The sequence below is a fragment of the Cylas formicarius genome, unplaced genomic scaffold, assembly GCF_029955315.1.
Source record: "Cylas formicarius isolate icCylForm1 unplaced genomic scaffold, icCylForm1.1 PGA_scaffold_5__7_contigs__length_24384050, whole genome shotgun sequence".
NCBI lineage: Eukaryota > Metazoa > Arthropoda > Insecta > Coleoptera > Brentidae > Cylas > Cylas formicarius.
Genome location: NW_026844341.1, coordinates 1,605,116 through 1,628,311, shown reverse-complemented (window position 1 = coordinate 1,628,311; position 23,196 = coordinate 1,605,116). Strand labels below are relative to the sequence as shown.

Below are 23,196 nucleotides of genomic sequence, written 5' to 3'. Positions count from 1 at the left end.
GTCCAGTCCGCTTTTAAGTACAGTGTTCATTATTTCTTTAATGCTTAATACGCTCAAATGCTTTTTTTATAGTAAAAAAAATAAATAAGAACTAAAAGTTCAGATTTTCACGAAATTATATATTATGACATGACAATTGTTTCGACAACGCCGTGTCTTTATCAAATCACATTTGATAAAGACACGGTGTTGTCGAAACAATTGTCATGTCATAATATATAATTTCGTGAAAATCTAAACTTTTAGTTCTTATTTATTTTGATAAATGGATTTTCATCAAGTAAAAGCCACCTCAGTTCAATTTTTTTTATAGTCTACAAAACTTTTGTAGTAGTACAATTTTGTTTGAACCTCTAGATACCCCTCGGCGATTAGTGTGAAAGCTTGGCAGCGCTACACTGGATTTACACCAGTCTTATGAGATTTTCACACTTTCGCATATGTCATTAAAACAAGTCGTTCTTTTAACTGTGTTTTTGCACTAAGGTGTTGATATTCTTATCATTCGTTATTGCTATATAATTGCCTAGGTACGAATATTTGGTTTGGGCCTTCGCTGACTAGGGATATCTTTCATCTTTTGATGTAGTTCCTCTATCTCTGTGCTGTTGTTGCAATTTTTCTCCTTTATTGTATTGCTCGTTACTTCGGCACTATTGTAAATAGTACCAAATAGTAATCAAGGGTCCCGATGTGCTCCAAAAAAAATTCACGTTCGCAGGTTTTTAGGATTGCTTTCAACTATAGTTAAATATTTGTACCTTAGTGAAAAAAAAAGGTCAGAAGGAAGCCAAGGCAATAACTGTTTTAAATTCCCTGACGAAAATTGACAACATGGAAACAATATTTTCACGTTTTAAAGCATTTATACCGTAATTTGGTCGCCTTGTGGCCTAAAAAAGAAGACCATCAATGTTAGATCTACAATAAACAATGCTGTAATGTATGTAATGCAATAAAGCCACCGCAATCTAATTAAGTGTTTCGCTTTAGTAAAACTTGTCAGAAATTTGCAATAGTATCAGTATTTCTAAGAAGCCCTGGTGGTTCTAAGTAGAGGTGTGTAGATCATGCAATAGCCTACAAAAGTTGTTTTAATTACATTGGTCTTGCTCCAATATTGATTAGAAAACTTATTTGGGAATTCACTGATATTCAAGAGAAGAGGAAACGAGCAACATGTTAGTGTTAAAGTTTCCAGATTATAGTGTAACAAATTATAGACTGGGCTTGAAAATGGGCTACCGTGGTATTTTCGATCAGTTAATTTGGTAGCTATGCTCATTGGTTGCTTCTTTGCCGTTTTCACAGACTTGGTTTGGTTAGTGTATTCCATTTCCATTTCAATGTTTAATATGCAATATGCAATATTTCACCAATACTGAGTTCTATGCAATTTATTTTAAATTAAAATATCTATTTTGACCGGGTTTAATCAGCACGTGTCGTTTAAAGTGGCGGCAAGCGCGCCTTCTCTGGCTTTTCGATTCGATTAGGCGGGGGATAAGTGTAATTAAGATCTCCGATATGGACGCCCGATCCGAAATGCCTGGTATGCTCTACGACGATTCGTATTCGCACGCGTGGGTCAGGTTGAGCATGCTATGGGAAGAACCCGTGAGTATATCGGAGTTTGCTCCTAAACTTCACATATTCCTGATATAAATTTTATGGGAATACCATCCTTTTTCGTCTCTTTGTGCATGAAAAACTTATCCTGCATAGAAGCATGTTATAAATACGCTGACGTACTAAATAAAGAATTATTTAAATCGAAATTTATCAAAACGCTGAGCGGATTGATTATTTTGTCGGTGAACATATTAAAAGGAAAATGTTGTCGTCTTGTTAATCCTAAGGTTATCTTACTTTTACGGCGACTAATTCCCATGGAATCCGTCCAGATTTGCGTTTGAGATAACATTAAAGATAAGGTTCGTCCGCCACTTCAGAACTCACAGTTCGCGACTGAAAATTGAACGTAACCAATTAGAATTGCAATGCTTCTTCAATTGTAATTAGAAAATCATGGTGAGATTTCTAATTTACTTATAGAAAACCAATAAGGGCAATTGTAACTCTATTGTGCTCGGATTTTTTTGTAACTTAATTGTTTTATTTTAGATTATTTTCCAATATCTGGCGAATGTTTTTATAACCTCGTCAAGGTACAAAATTTAATTTCAATTTGCTTCGATTCATATGAGATAACGTCGTTTGTCACTATAAACAACAATAAAAAAATAACAAATACAAGATTTTAAGGGCATTATATTATCAGCCAAAAATAAGTTACCACTCAAAAAAATTTGACAAATTTAGGCACGCCTATTTGTCGTCAAATTGGGTTTTTATTTTCCGTTAATCGAAATTATATTAATTATTGCAATGAGTTCATAATTCCAAAACACTTTAACAATGCTTTCGTAACACCGGGGATGCCTATTTGCGGTTATAAGGAATTTCATTTATTGACATAAAATTATTTACTCCAGGTTTAGTAGTAATTAATAAAAAAAAACTATTGTTTTTAAACTTTGACACAGTGGGGACACTTTGACACCAGCGACTTATTTTTGACTAATAAATATGCAATTGAAATGTTTATAATGAATTTTGAAAGGTCCTATAGACAGATATTACAAAATGTTACTCTGTACGACTTAATACCTTTCATTTCATTGAGCATTTAGAAATTTAATTTTGATTGCAGCTTAATGTCGTCTAATTAATACCACACCATATGTTCTGCTCTGCTTTGTGTTCGGTCGAACAAAAAAAAAACAAATAAAAAATTAAATAAATCTACAAAAGTTCTACGGCTAGTAGGAACATTTATACAACTAGAGGTGTAGTTAGTTACACTGCGGGTAAACATTTTTAGGGCTTATCGTTCGACAAATTTACAAATAATAATACTTATTATCAAGGTTATTCGACGACCTTAAACGATTACATCATTTTTTTTAAATCTAAACTTCGCATGGGTAATTTTTTTTTACCTCAAAGTTTGTAAGAGCGAAATAAAACAATTTATACATTATTCAAAGAAGCTTCCACAGGCTACCGTAATACTATTGTTTGAGGGGATGGGGCGGAAGGACGGAGCTAAAGGAGGGGCATAAACTGATTCCCATATTGGTGACAGGTAAATACCTGAGCCGCGGTTAAGATGGTTTGGTTGCCTATAGACGACAAAAAATACATTGGAAAGACAGGTCGAAAAATATCAACTAGACTCAAAGAAAATGAAAGGGCTAAGACAAATAAAATCATCAGCAGTTGCCAAACACAATCAAGAAACCGGACATACAATTTTATTCGATAAAATTAAAGATCTTACATGAAATCAATTCTTCTACCAAAGGAAAATCGCAGGAGGAATCCAGCAGTTTTGTAAATAGTAAAACAATTTGTAAGTTCCCGGTCAAAAATCAAATTTTCAGTCTATTTTCACTTCTCTAAATAAATGCCTTCTATCGTTTCAGCCTCCCGAAAATGAACTGCAAAAAACCGAACGAGTCATGTCCGAGCACGAACTGAGAGTACAACGCAGCTTGCAAAAGCTCACGGTACCGGACTGGTACAAGCAGTCCCAGGTGCCCCGGGAGGGATTCCTGCTCAAAAAGCATCCCTCGCGCGAAGCCCGATGGACCGGAACATCATCCAAGACGACGAGCCTCAGCTCGTTGGGCTCGGGCGTCCAGAGTCCGTTAATGTTGAGCCCGACACCTTGCAACCAGCCGTTCGTCCGATGGAGCACTTCTAAACTGAACAGTACCGCCTCGTCCCCTTGCCAAAGTACCAGAAGCAGTTTCAACACCGGAAGCCGTCAGCCTAACGGCTCCATATCGCCGTCGTCTGTCCGGTCCAGTTTCAGCTACAGGCAGCCCTACATGGGCTGGAGGTCGCAGGAACGTTTGAGCAGGCCCAGGACCCCGGCCGAGCGGTTGGCCAGCTCGCTTTTGGCGCAGCAAAGTCAGAGTAACGCACAGCAACAACACGAATCGCCCGAAATCCAAACGTCGATAAAGGAGGTGACGTCCGCTATAGTCCATTACGTCAGCGGATTGAAACCTCATTCGGACGAGAGGACGCTCGATAACAATCAGGACGCGGCGAGCCGGAGGTCAAGCTCCGTGAGCCCGAGAGGTAGTCAGAAACTGTGCTGGTTGGAGAGCTCGTTCGTCGGCACCAAACCGCTCGACAGTCCGGAGACTCCGGTCACGTGTTCGGAGAACTCTGGCCCGCCTCAAAGTTTGAAACTGGATCTGCGCAATCACAGCAGTAAGGGTGAGTCTTTGAGGGCGTGAAGGCCTACGCGGTAGGCTACGGTGCGAGCGTACATTTCTACTTTGTTACCGATTATATAAGCAGCGTCGTGCGTCACGGGGTCGGATATACATATGTATGCAGAGTGTTCCATAATTAGTGTCGCGTAGACTTGGCAATCAAGCAAAGTCCCAATTATTATCTTCGCGAAACTTCTATTTTAATCCTCATTCCTTTCTTGTAGTCGTCGCACTTCTCTAAGTTTGGTACTAGTTCCATCTGACATATTGCTAATTATTTACCCTCATTTGTAATGGTTACTATGCTGCAATATCCTGCCCATACAAATTTGTTTTAGGAGGTTCTTAAGAGGATACACAAGAGAGACAGTAGGTAAATAAATTCTTATACTACCTGTTACAATAAAACATTACAAGTTGAAGAGTCACAGTAAAATACCTGGAAATCGGAAATTTTGCAGTTTGTGTTTAAAATTATTGTATATATGGACAGGCAATGGTGTGTTATGCTGGCTGCTTTTCAAACACAAACTGAATTATGCTTCTCGGGATTTTCTATTTCTATCCCCTCGTAAAATGATCATAAAATTCAAGACTTTGTAGATATAATACGGTTAAAACATTGGTTCTTTGGCTTCATTAGGACATACACATTATGGGTTTTCTGTTCATTATACCGCGAGCGATATATACATAAGATGTTCCAGGAACATCTCGCTTTAATAACCCTACAACCGATGTTAAACCAATATTGGTCTGCAACGATTATTGGACACTCTGTAAAACGGAATTTCGGAATACCCACGCCGTATGAAATAAACTGAAGAACGTACATGTACAAATCGTAGATAAATGACAATGGACTGCTACTACTCGGCTTTATTATCTCGTTTACCGTCTGTAACGGTGCTCTTTAGATATTGTTAGGATAGCAATAAAATAAAATATTGTATTTGTTTAATATATTCAGTCGGTAAAGTCAGCTTTAACAAAGTAGTTCGTTTTCAGCGGGGGTGAGCTTTTGCCGACGTCGATGCGGAAAATTTTTAAATATATGTTAAACCGTTGCAGGTTTTGAGGGCGGAGGACCTACGAAAAGTCAAAAACTTAATTACTTATCATTTGAAGAAAATGTTCTGCAATTTCATTAATTTGCGTTTGCGTGTGCCTTTTTTGTGACTTTTTCAATTCTTGCGAATTCGGTACCACTCTTATAATCATTTTAAAGGAACTTCAGGGTACTCCAATCGAAGAAATAAGGAATCATTTAATTTGTCGCCGTAAAACGTGGAACAAATCTGCAAACTGCAGCCGAAATTTTGAAGAAAAGAAATATAATTAATATATCGGAAAATGCTTCGGCTAGCAAAATTAATCACAAGAAAGCATTGAGTCGACAAAGTGCAATTTAAAAAAAACATTTCTATACATAGTTTTAGGATCAATAAGTAACACTAGTTCAGGATGATCTTTTCGATGAAGTTTAGATTAAAAAAAAGGCAAAATGAGCAAAAATTGAAATCCAATATCAAATTTGAAGGAAAAGTCTCGAACACTATTAAAAGATATCCAATTTGTTTATTCCTTTGAATTCAAGAAACACAGAGAATTCATAACAGAGCGATAGCGGGCCAATACCGAAATTCATAACCAAAATATCTTTAGTTTCGCTGTCCACAATTTTTGATACCCGTTTCGAGTGTCCCGCAATTTAGTTTATGTAATATATCAGCTAAGTTTGCCTCAAAGGCGTCAGACGAAAGCCCACCCCACGGCGTACACTAAAATTTAATAACGTTGTGTCACCACATCATTTACAAACCAGTAAATTGTGATGGTTTTGATATGTATGTTTGTTTGCATTACTCGTGTTGCTTATTGTGTGTTTTTTTTTTGTTTAATTTATTTGGTAATATTTTGATACGACATATCAACGAATAGTACGAAAGATTTTACTAATTCTTATTTTTTAATCGTAGAATTATAGTTATTATTGTACAGTTTTAATTTAGTTTAGCCAATTAATGTGCAATCTGTCAAACTTGTAACCGTCTGGAGCGTTTTCCTTTCCTAAGGTTTTTTAAAATTATTTTTACGTTATGTATAAGTAATACCGTTGCGTTTATATTTAGGGTGCATGTTTGTGAACAGATTATTTTCTTTTCAATAAAAGTTCGTTTTATTTTTTTTTGTATTTCGTTTTAGTTTCATTATCCTCACATTAAACATTTTTGTTGTTTATGTTTTTGGCAATGCCTGAAGTTGGAATTCACGGTCGGATTTTCTTTTTGGTTTTTGGTTTTATGGAGGTAAATATACTTTTTGTTTGTACACGCTTGGTTGCTTATTTGCATTGTTTCCGCTTTGTACCGCTTCCCGATTATACACGACGGTCTTAAAATTCTCTACCGAATTGAAATTTATCAAGAAAATTAGCATTTTATTTCATTTTGAACGCTATAAATAATAATAATTTTTATTAGGGCATTTCATCTTCTTGCAGAAAATTTTTGACCAAATTACTTAATATTCAAAAGACCCTAGCTCTAGCTTATGATCTTGTGACAGCTTCTTAGAATTAACCATTTTTCGAATATTACAGTATTAATAAAGTGATAGGTATAGAATAATTATTTATTTAGAACAGAAAATTTTGTAATTTTTTTTTCTGAAATACTAGAACTGAACTGGATTCAAAATATTAGGGTATCTGAATTTTTGTAATCTGGTTATATCAGCAACGGTTAAAAAGGAATAGTGTAATGAAAGGCAGTATACAGGTTGTTTCAACACAAATGCGAAAACCTTAAAGGAATGGATCCTTGTTTAAAATAAAGGGTAGTTTGTTATAATGTTAGGTCAAAACCAACCTTCAGCCAACTTTTTCAATAATAACTTCTTCTTTTCATCACATAATTCTTATTTTGTGGTATTTGAATCCTTCACTTCAATTCTAACAAAAGCTAACAACAATTTTGACCCTGTATTTTGATGAAAATTAATCAAACTTCGTCTCAGCAAAACATACGATTGTTCAATTTTCTGCGCTATATTATTGCTTTATGGAATTCAAATAATTTTAACACCACACTTGCGATCGCTGGGATTCAATTAACACTGGCCTTTTAATGCTTTGCTGTAACAATTTTGCACAGCTTGTTCTTCTCCATTTAGAGTTCGGTCTACTATAACTAGATTTTCTAGTGAACCAATATTTTGAAAACAGACTTTACATGAACATAAACTTAATATACAGTGTGTCCGGTAAGTATATGGCATATTCTGGCGAGCATACAGGCGAAGTCAAAGTAACTCTAGTACTCTTAACAAAGGGTTACCCATTTGTGTAGGCCATAAAGACCTACAAAAACCGTGGTACTATAAAATGTTTTAAATGGCCAGTGAAGTCAGGAATAGACCTAACATCACACTCGCTGTACGACATTTTGACAGGTATCACTTTACAAAGTTGTTTTTTAAATACCTGCGTCATTTTTCTTCCACAAAAATACTATACATATGATAAAATTAGCGGTTGATTTAATAATAAAGTTATTATATCTCACTAATCTCCACATGCATCTAGCTGATGAACTCGGTAATAATATAAGACAAGAATTTACCACTGTTGACCACATCTAAAAACTTTTGAAAAAAGCATCCTTTTTTTTTTGAAAACCGTCATCGAAACCAATGTAGAAAACCTTTTTTGAAAAGAAACGACAGAAGTATTTAAAAAATCACTTTTTCTACTCCCCTCTGTAAAATATCTAATTACACACCGATCTAACATGCAGGAAGTGTCCACAAGTTACCACATCAGTTTCGTTTCTGGGATTTTACCGCCCGGGTTTGGGGGCAATCGCATGTTTTTGGTGACTATTTCACGGCTTGAATTTTGAAGTTTTGCGAAAATGTACCCAAAAACTAACGGTCGAAGAAAAAGTATAGTATGCAACACGTTCGGTAAACCTTGTTAAGCCACTCGTTTATTAAACACTCGCTCCGGTCGTACCAAATAAATTCGTGAGTCAAATACCGTTTACTGCATTTGTTGCATGATATACTATTTCTCTGTGAAATAGCACCTATCAACATTTTAACCCAACGTGTGTGGGCGCAGGTCCATTCCTGAGTCTTGCCGATGTAAGAATGAACTATTACTAAAATTTCAAAAAATTATATAAGCCGAGAAGCTGGAGACGCGCGTGTATAAATCATCCTCTATCTCTGTTCAGAGACACTTTGTATTTGTGACAAACTAGGGTTATTTTGACCTTTCCAGTACGCACCCCAGAATATGCTATCTGCTCCTGGGACAGCGTGTATACTAAAATCTAGTAGTCGAACCTAATTGTTAAATTTAAAAAATGTAATAAAAGAAATTGGCGTATCTAAAGTTAGGCTCACAGAGCGGCTATATCAATATTCTCAATTCCCAGCAATATTAACTTGCAGATATGACAATGTTATCGACCGACGAGTCAAAGATGAGGCCATCGCCAAGTTCCACGACTCTAGAGGACGTTTTGGACTCTTTATTGGGTCTACCCTCGTCAGGAAAGGCATCCAGTCCCTGCCTTCAAGGTAGGAGGCATGTGTAAGTAGTTTCCATTTCCAGGTATTTTAGTTACGAGAAAAAAAACCCGCTCAGTTTTTGTTTACTGCTTTTCTTTGATGTTCGATTCGTATCCCCCTTTGACTGAAGTATTAACAAATTAAGCCCCCCCCCCCCCCAATCTTGCGGCACTCTGATAGGAGATTTAGGAGAATTATTGAGGTAGCTCTTCTTTAATGAAGGAAATTCAACACCATAGAGTTCAAACAAATGATCATTACATTCTAAGCATACGTCACATCATCTAGCTATGGAACTGAACACATTGCTAATTACCTCGGGTGTGATGGTTTCAAATCCTTCTAAAACTATAAAAAAGTGACCCAATAATCCATGTTCCCAAAACTTCCGCCCACATGTTGAAACCAATACGATGCTGGTTCTTAGACAAATTAAAACACATTTTGACACTTAGACCAATAATGTGTACTTCATTGAAGTGGTTGGCTAGCATACTTTTATCATTATCATTATTTTATTATTTATTAACACAATTTTCGTCATTTGAGCATGTTCTTACACAAGACCCTTCGCCTTATAGCCTTGGGCCTTTAGAGATTCGAAATTTATTTCTTGTTATGCAAGATAAAATGTTCTATAGATTTTGGAATTCCACTTGTTCTATGCGTCTAACTGATATTGAAGGATCTTCGATTACAGCTAACAGTTCCCGGGCTTCCAAAGCGAGCGTTGTATTGTTTAGAAAAATACAATTTTGCTATTGTGGCCCTGAGAATGATGACAAATCATACTATTTTCACCAGAAACCATTCACGCTGGAAACATTATATATATATATATATATATATATATATATATATATATATATATATATATATATATATATATATATATATATATATATATACGCACACCGATTAAATTTAAACTTTGTTTTTCGCCCCTCCTATTCAGAGACCGCAACTTGCAATGAGCCAAGCGAACTGTAAAATCAACGCAGGTCGTCGCTATACCGCACCCATTTGACTTCTAGAGACGGCGTCAGCTAGTACTAGCCCCAATCGTCGTTCCAGCGACGCCAGCGACGCGGACCGATGCCGGCGCCGATCCAACGGGTGCGACGCGACGCTCCCGGACCCGCCAACGCCAAGCGCCGCCGCCGTGCTGCGTTGCCGTTATTCCCGGTGCGGCAAAACCGCGCTGGCATCGTCGAGAGAGGCGGAATACTTCAAAAACTGTCACAATTGCTCGTACACGTATTGCTCGAGGGCCTGCAGGCGCAGTCATTGGGAAAGACATCGGAAAACTTGCCTGTTCTCACGGGTAGGCACATTGTGCCGCCAGGTGAGTCGTCAGAACCATACATAGTGTGCAGTCTTTCTTAATTACCTTACCAAACTTGAAAGATTTAAAAACGAAAAGTATACGAAAAAAGATATGGAAAAATTTTATCGCATCCCAAACATCCAGTTTAATAATAGTAATAAGGATATGGCGATTTTACCATTCAGTGAGAACTCTGGCGGAATAAATATCAAGACACTTCAGGATGTGAAATTTGTTTGGTTGTATGTAATATTAAATTATTCTGCTGATGGTAAATGTCAATAATAATAAATATAATAGTTATTGATGTAAAAATTGTATTTCTTAAACCTACCTAACGCACTTAGCAATAGATTTGCAACTTACAAACCTGCTTTACAATATTAAATCGACCCTGAATTTCTCAAACAGTGCTCTTAATTTTGCTAGTTTGAACACATACTGTAAAAATGTTCTCGGTTCCTACAGCAGCATAAAAAATAACAACCGAACAAAACTTCATCATTAAAATCTCTTTACTATCGTCTGATAATACCCGCTATATAGGCCGAATTATTTACCGTGCAATGTGTTTAAGGTGATTGCTGCTACCAAAGAAGAAAAGGAGTCCCTCAAAGTGCTGACCAGGCTCGCAAGAAGAGGTTGGTTCTATGTTAAACCTATAACCTCTTTTCCAATTACGAATTTGCCTGAACTATATAATGCTAGAAAAAAAAATTCATTCTCGTTGCTCACACAGAATGATTTTAAAGTACAATTTTAGAGCCTACCCATAAGACGAAAAAGGAAAATTTTATTATTTTAATTGAACTTTTTGATTGATTGGATTAAAATGTTATTAAGGCACTTTATCCAAATCGGCACTATCTCTTATACCAACTTTATTTCTGGTATATGACGAAGAAATAGTGAATGAGCTTGGTTGGGAAAATGTTTCCAATCCAGTTCTTTATTATTTCTATTTTGGCCACTCTCTTCCAGCCTGAGAGTCGGCATATGGTTAGACTTCCCGGACATATTAAAAGAATGCACAATCCAAGCATAAAAGCTAATCAAATATCAACCATCGGAGCTACACAAAATCCGAAATAACCAGTGCTTCCATAAAACCAATAATACCAATAAACAAAAACTTTTACTAGGAAACCGAACCGAAAAGCTTACTTGCAACTTGTAATGTAATATCATTTGGTAACCCTATCAACTATCAAGAACATTGCAAAACGCTACCAGACAATCAGCCATTAAAATACTAGATAACCAACCAAGCAATGCTAATCGAGATAGCCACCTTCGGCGACACACGCTTCTGCAATAAAGCCATGCGCATCGGCGACACAAACCTCATGTGGTCATATCATTTACTTTCATGTAAACTTAACCAGCTAACGACATATATCCAGTAAGACACGAAATATGGGAGAATTGAAATGAGGTGGCACACAATTAAATTAGAACAAAAAAATGTCCAGAGAACTCTGAAAACAAACATTTTTTTTTATTCTAATTTAATTTTTTAAAGAAAATTTTACAGGCCACTGTAATACTATTTACAAATCATCTGGATTCCCCCTGCGTCGGTTGTTTATAACTACATTAATGTTAATTAGCGCCAGTCATCGCGAATATATTTATGGATGTCTTTGAGAAGAAAGCCTTTACCTCTTTACCTTTCATCAATATGGAAATACGAAACAATGTTTATGCCCCTCCTTTAGCTCCGCCCCCTCAAACAAAATATAAGCACGAGCCAGTTTCAGAAATCGTACAACAATATGACAGATCGTGGTTTTAAATTCGTCCGGCGCGCACATGACGTCACGCGGACCTAACAATTTGAATTTGACGCCGAATATTTATAGGATATGATACTTGTTTACAGTACAATTGTTAAAGTTTGTTAATGATAACTGTTTAGGGTAAAAAGCAAGTTGCTATCATATTTCTAGAAAGCAAACATGCACATACATATAAAAAAATCGTTACGTTTTTTTTATTTTATTAACGAATAATAAAAAATCTAGGTGCGTTTAAGGTGATCTATGAATGCTAAGGAAATTTGTTTTTTTTTTATTTTAGTATAAATATTTTTCTGCAGTATTCTATAGATTAATTATAAATGTTTGAAAAAGGAATAAAATGGAAATTATGGTTAAGAGTCTTAAAAGTAAACACTTTTTTTTCTGCAATAGAGAGTTTATGGGCTAAAATGAATCTTAGTAGTTATTGCAAAGTGCAAAGTGTTTGCAATATACCATGATATACAACAAACATGTATCATGGTTACCGACTAGGGAGAAATCAAAAACAAAGCAATAACAAAACATTCTCAAAATTTAAAAATATTAATGAGGGAAAATTATTTTTCATAACTCAGAAATAGGTTTTGAGTTATGCATATTTAACTTATATTATTTTTGAAATACCTTTTTTTCTAAACTTAAAAATGGAGGTATTCAGTAATCCTAAAAATCAAATCCTTTTATTTAAAATGAAAAAAAAAACAAATCTAACATGAAGTGTAGAAATTGCTTATTCAAGTAAAGCACTAAAGTTAAAAAAACAAATGACCAAAAATAGTTAATTATTTTAGAATTGCCCGTTTGCAAGCTATCACCCAACTCTTTTGAATCGTTTTATCATTAGGGATAATTAATCCAAACCCAAACAAGTACTGAAATTTTATAAAGGTCAAAAAAACACAACACAAACAATGACCCGTTGGTTCCACCTATATGCCCAATGTCATCTTTAATATCTATCTTCTCTATCTGTCTATCTTTGTTTGTTGTACCATCAGTTTCAGATAAGCTCTGAAGAAGCCAGCAGAATGATTGGCGAAACTTCAGCAAGTTTGCATCCAGAAGATTTGTAAATGGTGCGCCGACTCATATTATTAGTATTTCATTTGTGCACAAGCCTCCTTTCTGTTTTCTTCTTCTTTCATCTAAACTTCTTCATTGTGACCTTGAGCGAGTCTACTATTAATATTACAACATCCTAGGGTATATCTCCCACGGCTCCGGCGCCGTCAAGTGCTTCTACCCGGACCCGGAGTCCGCAGAAAAATTCCTGACGAACGGACTGGCCGGTCTCGGCGAGTTGACGTTCGTGCCGTGGCAGGACCTGCTGCCGTCTGAGATGGGTCCCCAGCTCTACGAGGAGATCGTCAACATGTGCAAAAATTACAACCCCGACTCTAAGTTCGTCCTCTACGTGTCGATCTGCGTGGTGTCGGAAACGCCGGCCGCCGGCGCGGTCAAATGGGAGAGGCAGCTGGTGTCGCGATGCGCGAAAATGAAGTTGAGTAAGGAGGCGTCGGATCGAGACGCGACGGACACGCCCGAGACGTTGATACTGACGTGTCCGCCCATACGACTCCCGACGCGCGAGATCAGTTTGAAGGCGCGCTGCGTAGCAGCGGACAATCTGCAGAAACAGCTGCGCGAGAGGGGCGTGTCGCTCAAACGTCAGTACCCGGATGTGTCGCGACGCCTCGACGCTTACCGAGCGGACCTGCGCGTCAGGTTTGACGCGCAGACTGTATACCCGCGCGACTCTGCCACCGGAGAGACGTTCATGTGCATCATTTTGCTCGAATCGGATGCCGACACGTTACGCAAGGTGGAACGGGCTAGAGCCAGGGTGAAAACTATAGACGTGCTGTTGGCCAGTGAAACGACCGCGTTGTAATGTCGTGTCGGTCGGTTCTGATACACGCTTCATCGTGTTTTACTAAACTAGACTTCGTCAAACGCCAAAATGTAACGTTAACTTTCTATAAATACTAAATGAAACGACTAGAAATACGGAAACGTCAAGTACATTGATTGACTCGACTTTTCTCAGCGATGCTAATTTGTCCGTGTAACTTGGTTGGTTAGGTTAGTTAGGATGTATTTTTCAGTGTCGCTGTAAACTTAAAATCCCAACAGCACCCCCCCCCCTCCCGCCACCAACCCAAATATCCCAAAAAGTATCGTTGCCTCAAATATTTTATTTAATTATCCGTTTGCAACGACTTTTATAATTTAAATAGGCACATAGCATATTTCAAATGGAAAATTTAACTGAATTTCTAAGAAATTCGAGGGGAGCTACTGGAATCCCGGAAACCGTAAGAGATACGTTAAATAGAAGTCAAAGTTGTGGTGCTTTTTTCCAGGAGTTAATTAAAAGAAAACAAATGACACTTTCCCATTGCTACTTTTCTTCCCTACAAATTGGAATTATTACGTTTTAAGTATGAGGTATCTTTTTTGTATGCGCATCATCAATTGCATTTTTGTCAGCTTGTCATTCTGAAGAAATACGTGTATCAATCACACTTAATGATTTACTAAACAATAACACCTCAAAATTGACAATAAAGCCAAATTTACGCAAAAAATAAGTTGGTTGTTAAGTGTTCAATAGCACTGCTATTTTATTTGTATATTAATTTACCCAGAAACAGAACCATAGTGACCGGGTCTAACATACCTTCACTGTCCTTCTTCCAAACAAATTTATGTTTTATTCGATTATAAATAGTTAAAAATGCAACAAAAGCATTAGGTCAAACCGTCTTGACGTATTTATTAAATTTTAGAGCTTAAATTACATTTTACTTCGATAGCTAATTATTACAGTAGACTAAAGTAGCAAAAAAATACTTTTATAAAATAAATATAAAATATATATTGTGTGGTAAACGGCATTTGAGTCACGAGTGCTTAATAAACTAGTGATTTAATAAGTTTCCCAAACGTGTTGCATACTATACTTCTTCTACGACCATTAATTTTTGGGCACATTTTTCTAAATTCGCAAACTTTAAAATTTAAGCCGTCTGGTAACATCTGCGAAAACATCCGATTGTTACCAAACCCGTGCGGTAATTTCTCGGAAAGGTCGGAAGTCCATGTGAAACGAAACTGACGCGGTAATATGGCCCTTTCCGCATGCTAGATTGGCATATAATTAGGTATTTTACAGAAGGGAGTAGAAAAAAAGTATATTGTGCAACAAGTGCGGTAAACGTCGGATTTTTTTTTAAATCCCAAAATTGTCGGGTTTTCCGGATATCTCCGGAACTAATCGGAATTTTATCGATTTTTAAACAATTTTAAATTAAGCATCAGAATGCGACTTCGTATCTTCTGAGGTCCCAAAGTTCCCCTCGAATTTGGGACACTGTTGTACATGGAACCCCTGATAAAATTTAATAATTAAATAATTTAATTTAAATATTAAAATAAATAAATCAAATGCGCCGATGAACTCAGGATCTATTGTGCAGAAACTATAATTAAAAAAAGCAGGCTACCACAAACGTGTTTTTTTAACCTTAAATAATTGAGATAACCTCAAAACTTGCAGAGATTGGTTTCCTTGTGATAAACGTTGGCTTTATTTGGACAAAAAATTCATTTACCTATTAATAAATGTCAACATTCACTTTCAAAAAGAATGTCAATTTTTTCGGTACTCGTATAACTGATATCTTATGTAACACTAATATAACAAATCACATGCCAACGAATACACAAAAGGACTCGTCAAAAATTAGAAAAATAAAACTCTCAATGAATTTCAGTTATGGAGGGGCCCACAAATCAATATTGACCCTATTAACCCTTTGTGGTATTGACGGCTGTTGGTGTTTTGTTATCCAAAGTGTTGTTTTACAAAACAACATGTTTACCAAAGAACGCTTCAATTTGATGGTTCCTCGTAAAAATGCTCATTAAAAACGGGTGCAAAACGTTTAACGTTTCTAGCGGAAACTCATTTGTTGTATTATTTTAATTTAATTATTTTTATGCCAGAGATATACCTAAAAATCATTCTTAAATTAATTCTTAATGTAACACCCCGTAGAATACTTTCTTTTTGTTTTCTTCGCAAAATTCCACCTACGAAACAAACTTTAACTATATTAGCAAGTTTAGGTACAAATTAATTCCTTAAAAAAATTGTTAAAAATGTTACAATTAAATAAATAATAAAATTTAATCTAATTTAAGATCTGCGTGAGTTATGTAGATAGTTTAGACAAATTGGACATTTCGCGACAAGCGAACAAAATAGTTCAACTTTCCGATTTTCCATGTACAGGGTGATTCGTAAAAAACTGAAAGGGGTGAGTGCTGCGCCAATTTTTGCATAGCGATTATTTTTATTTTTTGCATGCTTTGACTTTAACGGAATAAAAACGGTAGTGGGATAAACAGCCAAATCTTCCACTAACAGTTGTTCTGTGAATCTAGTAATTTTATGTTGGTGGTTTAACTACCGGAACCTAGTTCTGAAATATGGGACGATTTGTGGGTAAGTTAGTCGTTAATTCTAAGTGTTCACTCATAAATAACTATATTAATAATAATATTGTAATAATAATTCAAGTGAACATTAGTTCATTATATCACTATGACTCAAGCACCCCAACTTTACAGGGCGGTTAGTTGTCTCCTGACATTGAAATAAAACACTCATGCGAAGACAAAAGACATCAAGAAAAAATACCGACCGAAAACGAGATTAAAAATTTTCACAATTGTAATTTTCAAACAAAGACTCGGTTATATGAACGAAGCGCTCAACTTTCGTATATATCAAACCGAGTATATCGAATGTTTTTTGCAGTTTTAATTGCCGATGACGATCTCATAATTTGATTTATGACCCAACAGGCTTTGCTACAGTGGTGTGGGTCTCCATTTAGCTTGATGCAGCAGGCAATTTTAAGAGCTTGGCTTGCTTGAACACCAGAAATCGTCCCTGATCTGGTTTAAAAATGAATAAGTGCCAAAGCGTTTATCACTATGATGGTTTGTTAAATACACACGGACGTTGTCGAGAATTGTTGATTTTCGTATTTAAAAAATCTCACTTACCTTAAGTATCGCTTTAGAGGGTGACATTTAGTAGAACATAGACGAGACCTAACGAGTTATTCAAAGATATGAATCGACGATAGAAGTTCAGGAAAATTTAATTTTGCCAGCTTGGCAACACTGCAGGCCGCTTTAAATATACCCAGAAAGTGAACATGTGCTCACAACTTCAGTGATGGCTCAACGCGATCGTTGATTTTGGGTGCTGTAGCGAATACAACAGCTCTCCTCTATGGTAACATGTCTTTAAATTTGTCCATTATTTAGTGGATATAAATATAAATTTCGAGCTTTTTAAAAATATAAACAATATTATTAAGTGTTATATGTTAATCATCTGTGATTTGTACGCGTTTGGGTACGTTGCGGATTTGTTCATTTGACTAATATGTTGAATCGTTACCTGAATGGCATTTTAATATATTATAGGTATAAAATACATAAATTTTAAATGTTATATCTTTTTCAATGTTACATGCTTTTTTACATGGATAGAATAAATTGTATTTAATAAAACATTTATTAAGATTAAGCCCTTATGAAGTTATTGAAAATTATATCTTGGACTCAACAACAACGCAGATTAAAGAAAGAATGTATATATAAAATATTAGTTATTAATTGAGGGTCAACATTTCTTCAGTTATTATTAATTAAAAGCCTTTCTGGGGGTATAACTATTCCAAAAGGTTAAAGAAAATCTTAAATTATAAAAAAACACTGACGTTGTGTTTATGCTGCTGAAAATCGTTATTTTTTTCTATTTATCCTTCCAGAAAGGTCTTCAATAAATTTTACTAAAAGAAGCTCCCGTAATGATTAATATTGTATGATTGACTGAAATCTAAACGATGTAGAGTTTCTACAATTTTTTATGTTAAAACTAGAAACCTACATACATAATAATATCGTATTGAAATAACGCCACAGAACACCATTATTAACATTATTATATAACGTTTTTTCATAATGTTTTACGAACAATCATCCAGTGTCGTACATAAAAAAATAAAAGTCAAGCAATAACGATGTATTTCATTTAAATGCCTTCCCTCAACTTGTGTTTCCGGCAATACAATCAAATTTATAATTATAAATTTCCTTATTTTGTTTCATCTTACTGATAGAATGGCGTCCACTGTTATCATGTGGTTCCCAGAGAGCGCGAAAGGTCATAGGTTAATCGAGTGTAATCTAAACAACTTAAGACTCTTAAGGTCATTTAAAATATGGATAACGGTCATGCAACAATAAATAATTTTCTTTAACTTACCACTACCAGCAAATAAACACTTAAAACTGACACGAACACAAAAAAAGTATTATCCCAAATGCACTCAAACCGCCAACGGTGTCTTAATCATAGACAACTATATTATATTGGTTGGTCTGGATTATACCACGGATAACATAAGGTTAGTTTTGAATTTTATCAATGCCATAGTTTTCTATTTACAAAACTTCTGGATTCTTCTTGCGTCGGCTATTGTTGAATCGAACTTGCTAGCTCAGCAAGTTCGATTCAACAACCTGCGCAGGAGGAATTCAGATGTTTTTTAAATAGTATCGCAGTGGCAAAAAAATAATCCTAAAGATTCCGTTTCCGAATAGGCCTTAAGAACTGGCCATTTTTCGATATTTGGCTTGAATTTGTGTTTAAGTTTTCGGATAACGTGTTGAACTTCCACACGATATGATGGATAACGTCGTGTCCATATCATTTAGACAAAAATATTTTAAATTAGAATCGAATGACGTCAGATCTGTCAATTCATATTAATGGTTTGAGCAAATCTTTACCACATATCTCAATTGCGGGCGTTAGCGGAAAACTATTTTTTTTGTGTATTATGTTATCCATTATCTAATTTTCTTTAACACATTTTTTCAATGTTAGGTTCGGGTAATCTTACCATTCATACATGAGTGCTACATTTGTATGCTGAAGTGGATAATTGTAATATAATTAATTTTTGGATGGCGCATGATTTTTGTCCTTGATAATATAATAATTGAATTGGGCAGAATGGATTGTTCTTCAAAAAACTTCTAAATTAGGTGATACCTACTAATGGGAAACCAGTTCAACCGAACTTTTTTTACAGTTAGTACTTTTCGTCAGTTTTTCATTCAATTTTAGGTTATGTTTTCGCGTCAGGTGTGAAATATTTATTTTTTAGGAAAGTAACATCTTTATGGAACGTCTGGAAACTTGGAGGCCATGCGAGGAGATCTTGGGAGATTTTCGAGATAGGACCTACGCAGTCATTGTACTTAACCGTCGAATTAATGTTTGCTTCAGACATGATGTGGTGTTTAATATGTGGACACAAGGTTGAATTTTATATATTCAGAATTTACTTTCTATCTAAGTCAATTTGTGTTTAGCCAAATTACGCGTAACCGTAGATGGTGGAACAGAACGTTGGATAAAATGGCTTTCTGATCATGAATATGAATTGTCAGATGCTCCTGTTCCAGACCTCATTACAGGCGATATGGATTCACTATCCGAAGAAGTTCTGATTTATTTTAAGAAAACGGGTTCCCGTGTTATTTGCACGCCAGATCAGGATGAAACTGATTTTACTAAAGCTTTAAGGCAACTAGAAAAATATATGACAACACATGACACAAAAGTTGGTTTTTTATATTTAAAATGATATATGTACTGCACATTTTATTTTAGCTAGACACAATTTATGTGTTTGGTGACACATCCGGTCGTTTTGACCAAATTTTGGCCAATATTAACTCCTTGTACAAGGCTCTCACCTTCTTGGCGAATGTAAAAATATATCAGATAGCTTCAAACTCCATTACTTGGCTACTAAACAAAGGAAAACACTGTATTAGTATACCAGAAAGCTTGAGAGTCAACTTGGATTGGTGTGCTTTGATTCCTATTGGATCACCATGTATTGTCAGCTCTAATGGCCTAAAGTGGAACTTAAGTAGGTTTATTATTATTTCACAATCTTTGTAATTTGGTTAATTATCATCACATTCCTATTCTGATTGTTATGCCCTATTAAATTATTTATTTAATTATTAGTTTCATATTTAAGATGATTCAAAGTTGGCTTTTGGGGACATGGTCAGCAGTTCTAACACTTACAGTGGAGAACCTGTTGTTTGTATCACAACGGATAGCCCTGTTGTGTGGTCTATGGGCATAGGATCTCTATCCTAATAATCAATTGTAGTACTTTTTTTTCTTTCATTTTAATTGCAAATTTGTATGTAATTCATTATAAACAGCTGTGATTTAATAGTATGTGATAATTTTGATAAATATAAGATTTTTGTGAGTATTTTTAGTATTTTTGTTTGTATTGTTAATTACTAATTGTAAATATCAGGTGATTGGTAGTTTTGAAATTTCTTAACTCTTAACTAACGAAATAAAATCTCTGTAAGGTAACACAGTAATCTCTGTATAGAGAAAAGCTGTAATTGAGAATTGCAACTCCAACTAGGATGAATTAAAAAAACAGAAACAAGCTTATGTTATAATCCATAAATAAATTTATTGATTAAATGATTATTATGCAAACTGCCAATAACCGAAAATTTCAAGTTAAGTAATGAAGTGACCAGGGAAAACTATAGGTAATGTTATATACATTTATACAAATTCGGCACCATAACTAAATTTTGAAGAAAAAAACATTACTCTAACAGCAAGCCAATTACAATGGGAATTATTGTCTAAAGTGATATGAAACCCTTGAAAGCTGATTAATAAATTACATTGGTAGTGGATTTAGTACAGGATGATGAAACGGCTTCCTCCAAGTTACTATCCAGTTTATGATAGTTGGCCGAGTTCGGCCTGCGACTTCTTGGCGGTCTTCGGCCTTTCTTGCCTTCCAAAATTAAAGCAAGAATCTAAAAAATTTCACAAGCAATTAGTTTTCTGAATATATTTTTGTTGCATATGTAGAATAACACCTTTGTTTATGGGGGGGTAAAGAATGATCAACCCACAGAAGTTTTTATATATCGTGCTCAATTATCTATTAATCTAAAACAATGTCATTTCCTTTGCAACTAACAATTAATTCACAAAACATACACTCATATACAATAAAAGCGATGAATAGCAAAAGAAATCTAAACAAGTGTTGACTCCATAACACTCCAAAAAAATTGGAACTTTGCTACTTAATGCTGTAGCATCTTAAGGTAAAAAAATATTTATTTCTTCTAATTAATTATTTAAATATAAAATGAGTTTTTTTATTTCCCACATTATTTTATTGAAAGGCTTCTTTAAGTAATTTGAATCAGATCTATTACCACACCTACCTTTTGTCGGTTGTGATATCCAACATATCCAACTATAACCAAACACATAACAACTGTAAAATAGGAGAAGAAATATGAATCTCCGCTCATGTCCTCAGTGGTATCAAATGAATTAATGGGCTCATCTTCCAGAGTATGAGGTTTTTCTTTCCTTATTTGCTCCAGTTCAGGCATTCCTAACACAAGATTAGTTTACAATAAAATTTAATTGCAATTTTGCTTATTTGAATACTTTGTTTTTATATTAATTGCATAATAATAAAAAAAGTAAAACACAGCACCATCTTTGACCAAAACTTACCAATATCATCATCATTTTCTGATGGCACTGGCGGTTCATTCTTCTTTAAAAACTCCTGTTCCTGCTCAGCCTCCTCATCGTCTTGTTGATCTATGTTATCCACTTGATCTTCTACTATATTATCATTCTTCTCTTCCATCTCAGATTTTAAAACTTTTGGGGTAATAAGTTTTGGAGTCTTTAGCTGTTTTAGTTGTTCAGTTTGGATTGGTACATTCAGAGGATCTGCTTCAGTTTCTACAGGCTTCTTCAGCAAAGGTCCAACAGGTTTTGCCTCTTGCATAACATTCTCTAACTTATCTTTGCTTTTATCGTCTTCAACTTTTTGTTGCTGAGAGCCACTGTCACCCTGCAAACCGGCATTCATGTTTTTAATGCCTGCTTTATTCTGAACAGGCTCTAGTTTAATTTCTTCTTTTACTGAACTTTGCTTGGGCACATTACTTAATTTTGTAGTATTTGTATTATTCTTACTTAGCTGGCTGTCTTGAACAGTAATATTTTTACCCAGCGCAGGATTGGTTAAATGCTCTGCCTCCCTCAACTTTGTTGTATTTAGGGTGGCATATAAGAGACTTAATATGCAATAACTGCTTACACTCCTATCAATGTCATTCAAGCACAACTGGTAACAATTTGATCCTTTGGAAAATATATTTGTGAGATTGTGCTCAAATTTTTTCTCAGGGGGAAATAATGGATCTGATTTGCCACACACAGATTCTATTCCGATATTTTTCAGTTGCAGGCTGCCAAAATTGGAGAAAACAGTGATGAATTCACCCATTTCGGTACAAAATGATACCAAAGCATCATAAAACAAAAGGCACTGCAAATCCATCCGTGTACTCTCACTGTATTCTTTTGTAGCACTGATTCGTGTAAAGTTTGTGCAATTCGAAAATTCTCGGTAATCTTTTATGCTAGTATTATTAACACCCGGACATTTTTGAATCACTGCTTGATACATTGTAAGTGTAGTTTCCGTTGATGCTGCGCCGCCAGTGCTTGATAGAAGGACCATTCCAAATGCCAGAATTTCCCACATTTTGATTACCTTAACAGGGAGCTTATAGGATATCTGACATTACAAATTAACACTTAGACATGAACATGACAATAGTCAATGAAACACAAAGTATGTGATAAAGATAAAACAAATTATTATATTTTACCAAGATCAAGGGATTTTAGATTGCAAAAGAAAAGTAATCTTGGATTTTGGCTAATGTCAATAATCTACAAAAATGTTTTAAAGGAAGTCATAACCTCCAATTTTTTTAAATTTCCAGTTATTTTTAATTGTTTGAAAAATTGTATTCGTGGCAAATGTTTTTTCCGACTTTCTTGTTAGCAAATTTGACGCCCAAAATAGCTTTTGCAAACTTTGAAAACCTATTTATATCAAGTCATTGTCAATTACTATCGCATGGAACATTAAAAGTAGAGTTGTGTCAATCGCGATTGATTCGGTCACTTTGATTCAATCTTTCATAGAATCGACCGACC

The 23,196-nt window shown here is 35.3% G+C and overlaps 4 protein-coding genes across 10 annotated transcripts in view; 2 read left to right on the top strand and 2 right to left on the bottom strand.

Annotated features, from left to right (window-relative positions):
* Positions 1-16,359, top strand: part of LOC132702599 (uncharacterized) — a 165,294-nt gene extending 148,935 nt beyond the window's left edge. Inside the window, exons 10-14 of one of the 4 annotated variants that reach the window (XM_060671346.1) lie at positions 3,489-4,293; positions 8,751-8,879; positions 9,905-10,215; positions 10,775-10,838; positions 13,202-16,359. In XM_060671346.1, coding sequence (XP_060527329.1) covers positions 3,489-4,293; positions 8,751-8,879; positions 9,905-10,215; positions 10,775-10,838; positions 13,202-13,890 — 1,998 coding nt within the window. In that variant the 3' untranslated portion in view covers positions 13,891-16,359. Of the gene's footprint in view, positions 1-3,488; positions 4,294-8,750; positions 8,893-9,825; positions 10,216-10,774; positions 10,839-13,201 lie in introns of those variants that run through there. The other 3 variants (XM_060671349.1, XM_060671347.1, XM_060671348.1) reach the window with 3 other exon arrangements.
* Positions 1-18,422, bottom strand: part of LOC132702602 (uncharacterized) — a 61,209-nt gene extending 42,787 nt beyond the window's left edge. Inside the window, exon 1 of the mRNA XM_060671352.1 lies at positions 18,349-18,422. The gene's annotated coding sequence lies outside the window, so the exon portion shown is untranslated. The remainder of the gene's footprint in view (positions 1-18,348) is intronic.
* On the top strand, positions 18,362-20,404 carry LOC132702604 (thiamin pyrophosphokinase 1). 4 transcript variants are annotated; one of them, XM_060671355.1, is made up of 5 exons: positions 18,362-18,490; positions 19,256-19,409; positions 19,464-19,714; positions 19,765-20,029; positions 20,144-20,399. In XM_060671355.1, exons 2-5 carry the CDS (start codon positions 19,271-19,273, stop codon positions 20,266-20,268), a joined length of 780 nt encoding a protein of 259 aa, XP_060527338.1. In that variant the 5' UTR covers positions 18,362-18,490; positions 19,256-19,270; the 3' UTR covers positions 20,269-20,399. The 4 variants fall into 4 exon arrangements, with proteins under 4 accessions (XP_060527338.1, XP_060527337.1, XP_060527336.1 ...); XM_060671354.1 differs by lacking the exon at positions 18,362-18,490 and adding an exon at positions 18,864-19,179 and having other exon boundaries at positions 19,485-19,714; positions 20,144-20,404; XM_060671353.1 differs by lacking the exon at positions 18,362-18,490 and adding an exon at positions 18,864-19,179 and having other exon boundaries at positions 20,144-20,397.
* Positions 20,405-20,602: 198 nt separating this feature from the next.
* On the bottom strand, positions 20,603-23,160 carry LOC132702600 (trans-Golgi network integral membrane protein 2-like). The gene is made up of 3 exons (XM_060671350.1): positions 21,688-23,160; positions 21,387-21,562; positions 20,603-20,966 (listed from the first exon to the last, which is right to left on the bottom strand). The coding sequence occupies exons 1-3, from the start codon at positions 22,733-22,735 to the stop codon at positions 20,817-20,819; spliced, it is 1,374 nt and encodes a 457-aa protein (XP_060527333.1). The 5' UTR covers positions 22,736-23,160; the 3' UTR covers positions 20,603-20,816.
* Between the last annotated feature and the right edge of the window lie 36 nt (positions 23,161-23,196).

Bases quoted from the DNA above. Each gene is read 5' to 3' on its own strand.
- LOC132702604 (XM_060671353.1), top strand. From the start codon at position 19,147: ATGGGAAACCAGTTCAACCGAACTTTTTTTACA. The intron at 19,410-19,463 runs GTTGAATTTTAT...ATTTGTGTTTAG, and splicing joins GTTTAATATGTGGACACAAG to CCAAATTACGCGTAACCGTA. The intron at 19,715-19,764 runs GTTGGTTTTTTA...ATTTTATTTTAG, and splicing joins TGACAACACATGACACAAAA to CTAGACACAATTTATGTGTT.
- LOC132702600 (XM_060671350.1), bottom strand. From the start codon at position 22,735: ATGTGGGAAATTCTGGCATTTGGAATGGTCCTTCTATCAAGCACTGGC. The intron at 21,563-21,687 runs GTAAGTTTTGGT...ATCTTGTGTTAG, and splicing joins AGAAAATGATGATGATATTG to GAATGCCTGAACTGGAGCAA. The intron at 20,967-21,386 runs GTAGGTGTGGTA...GAAATTTTTTAG, and splicing joins GATATCACAACCGACAAAAG to ATTCTTGCTTTAATTTTGGA.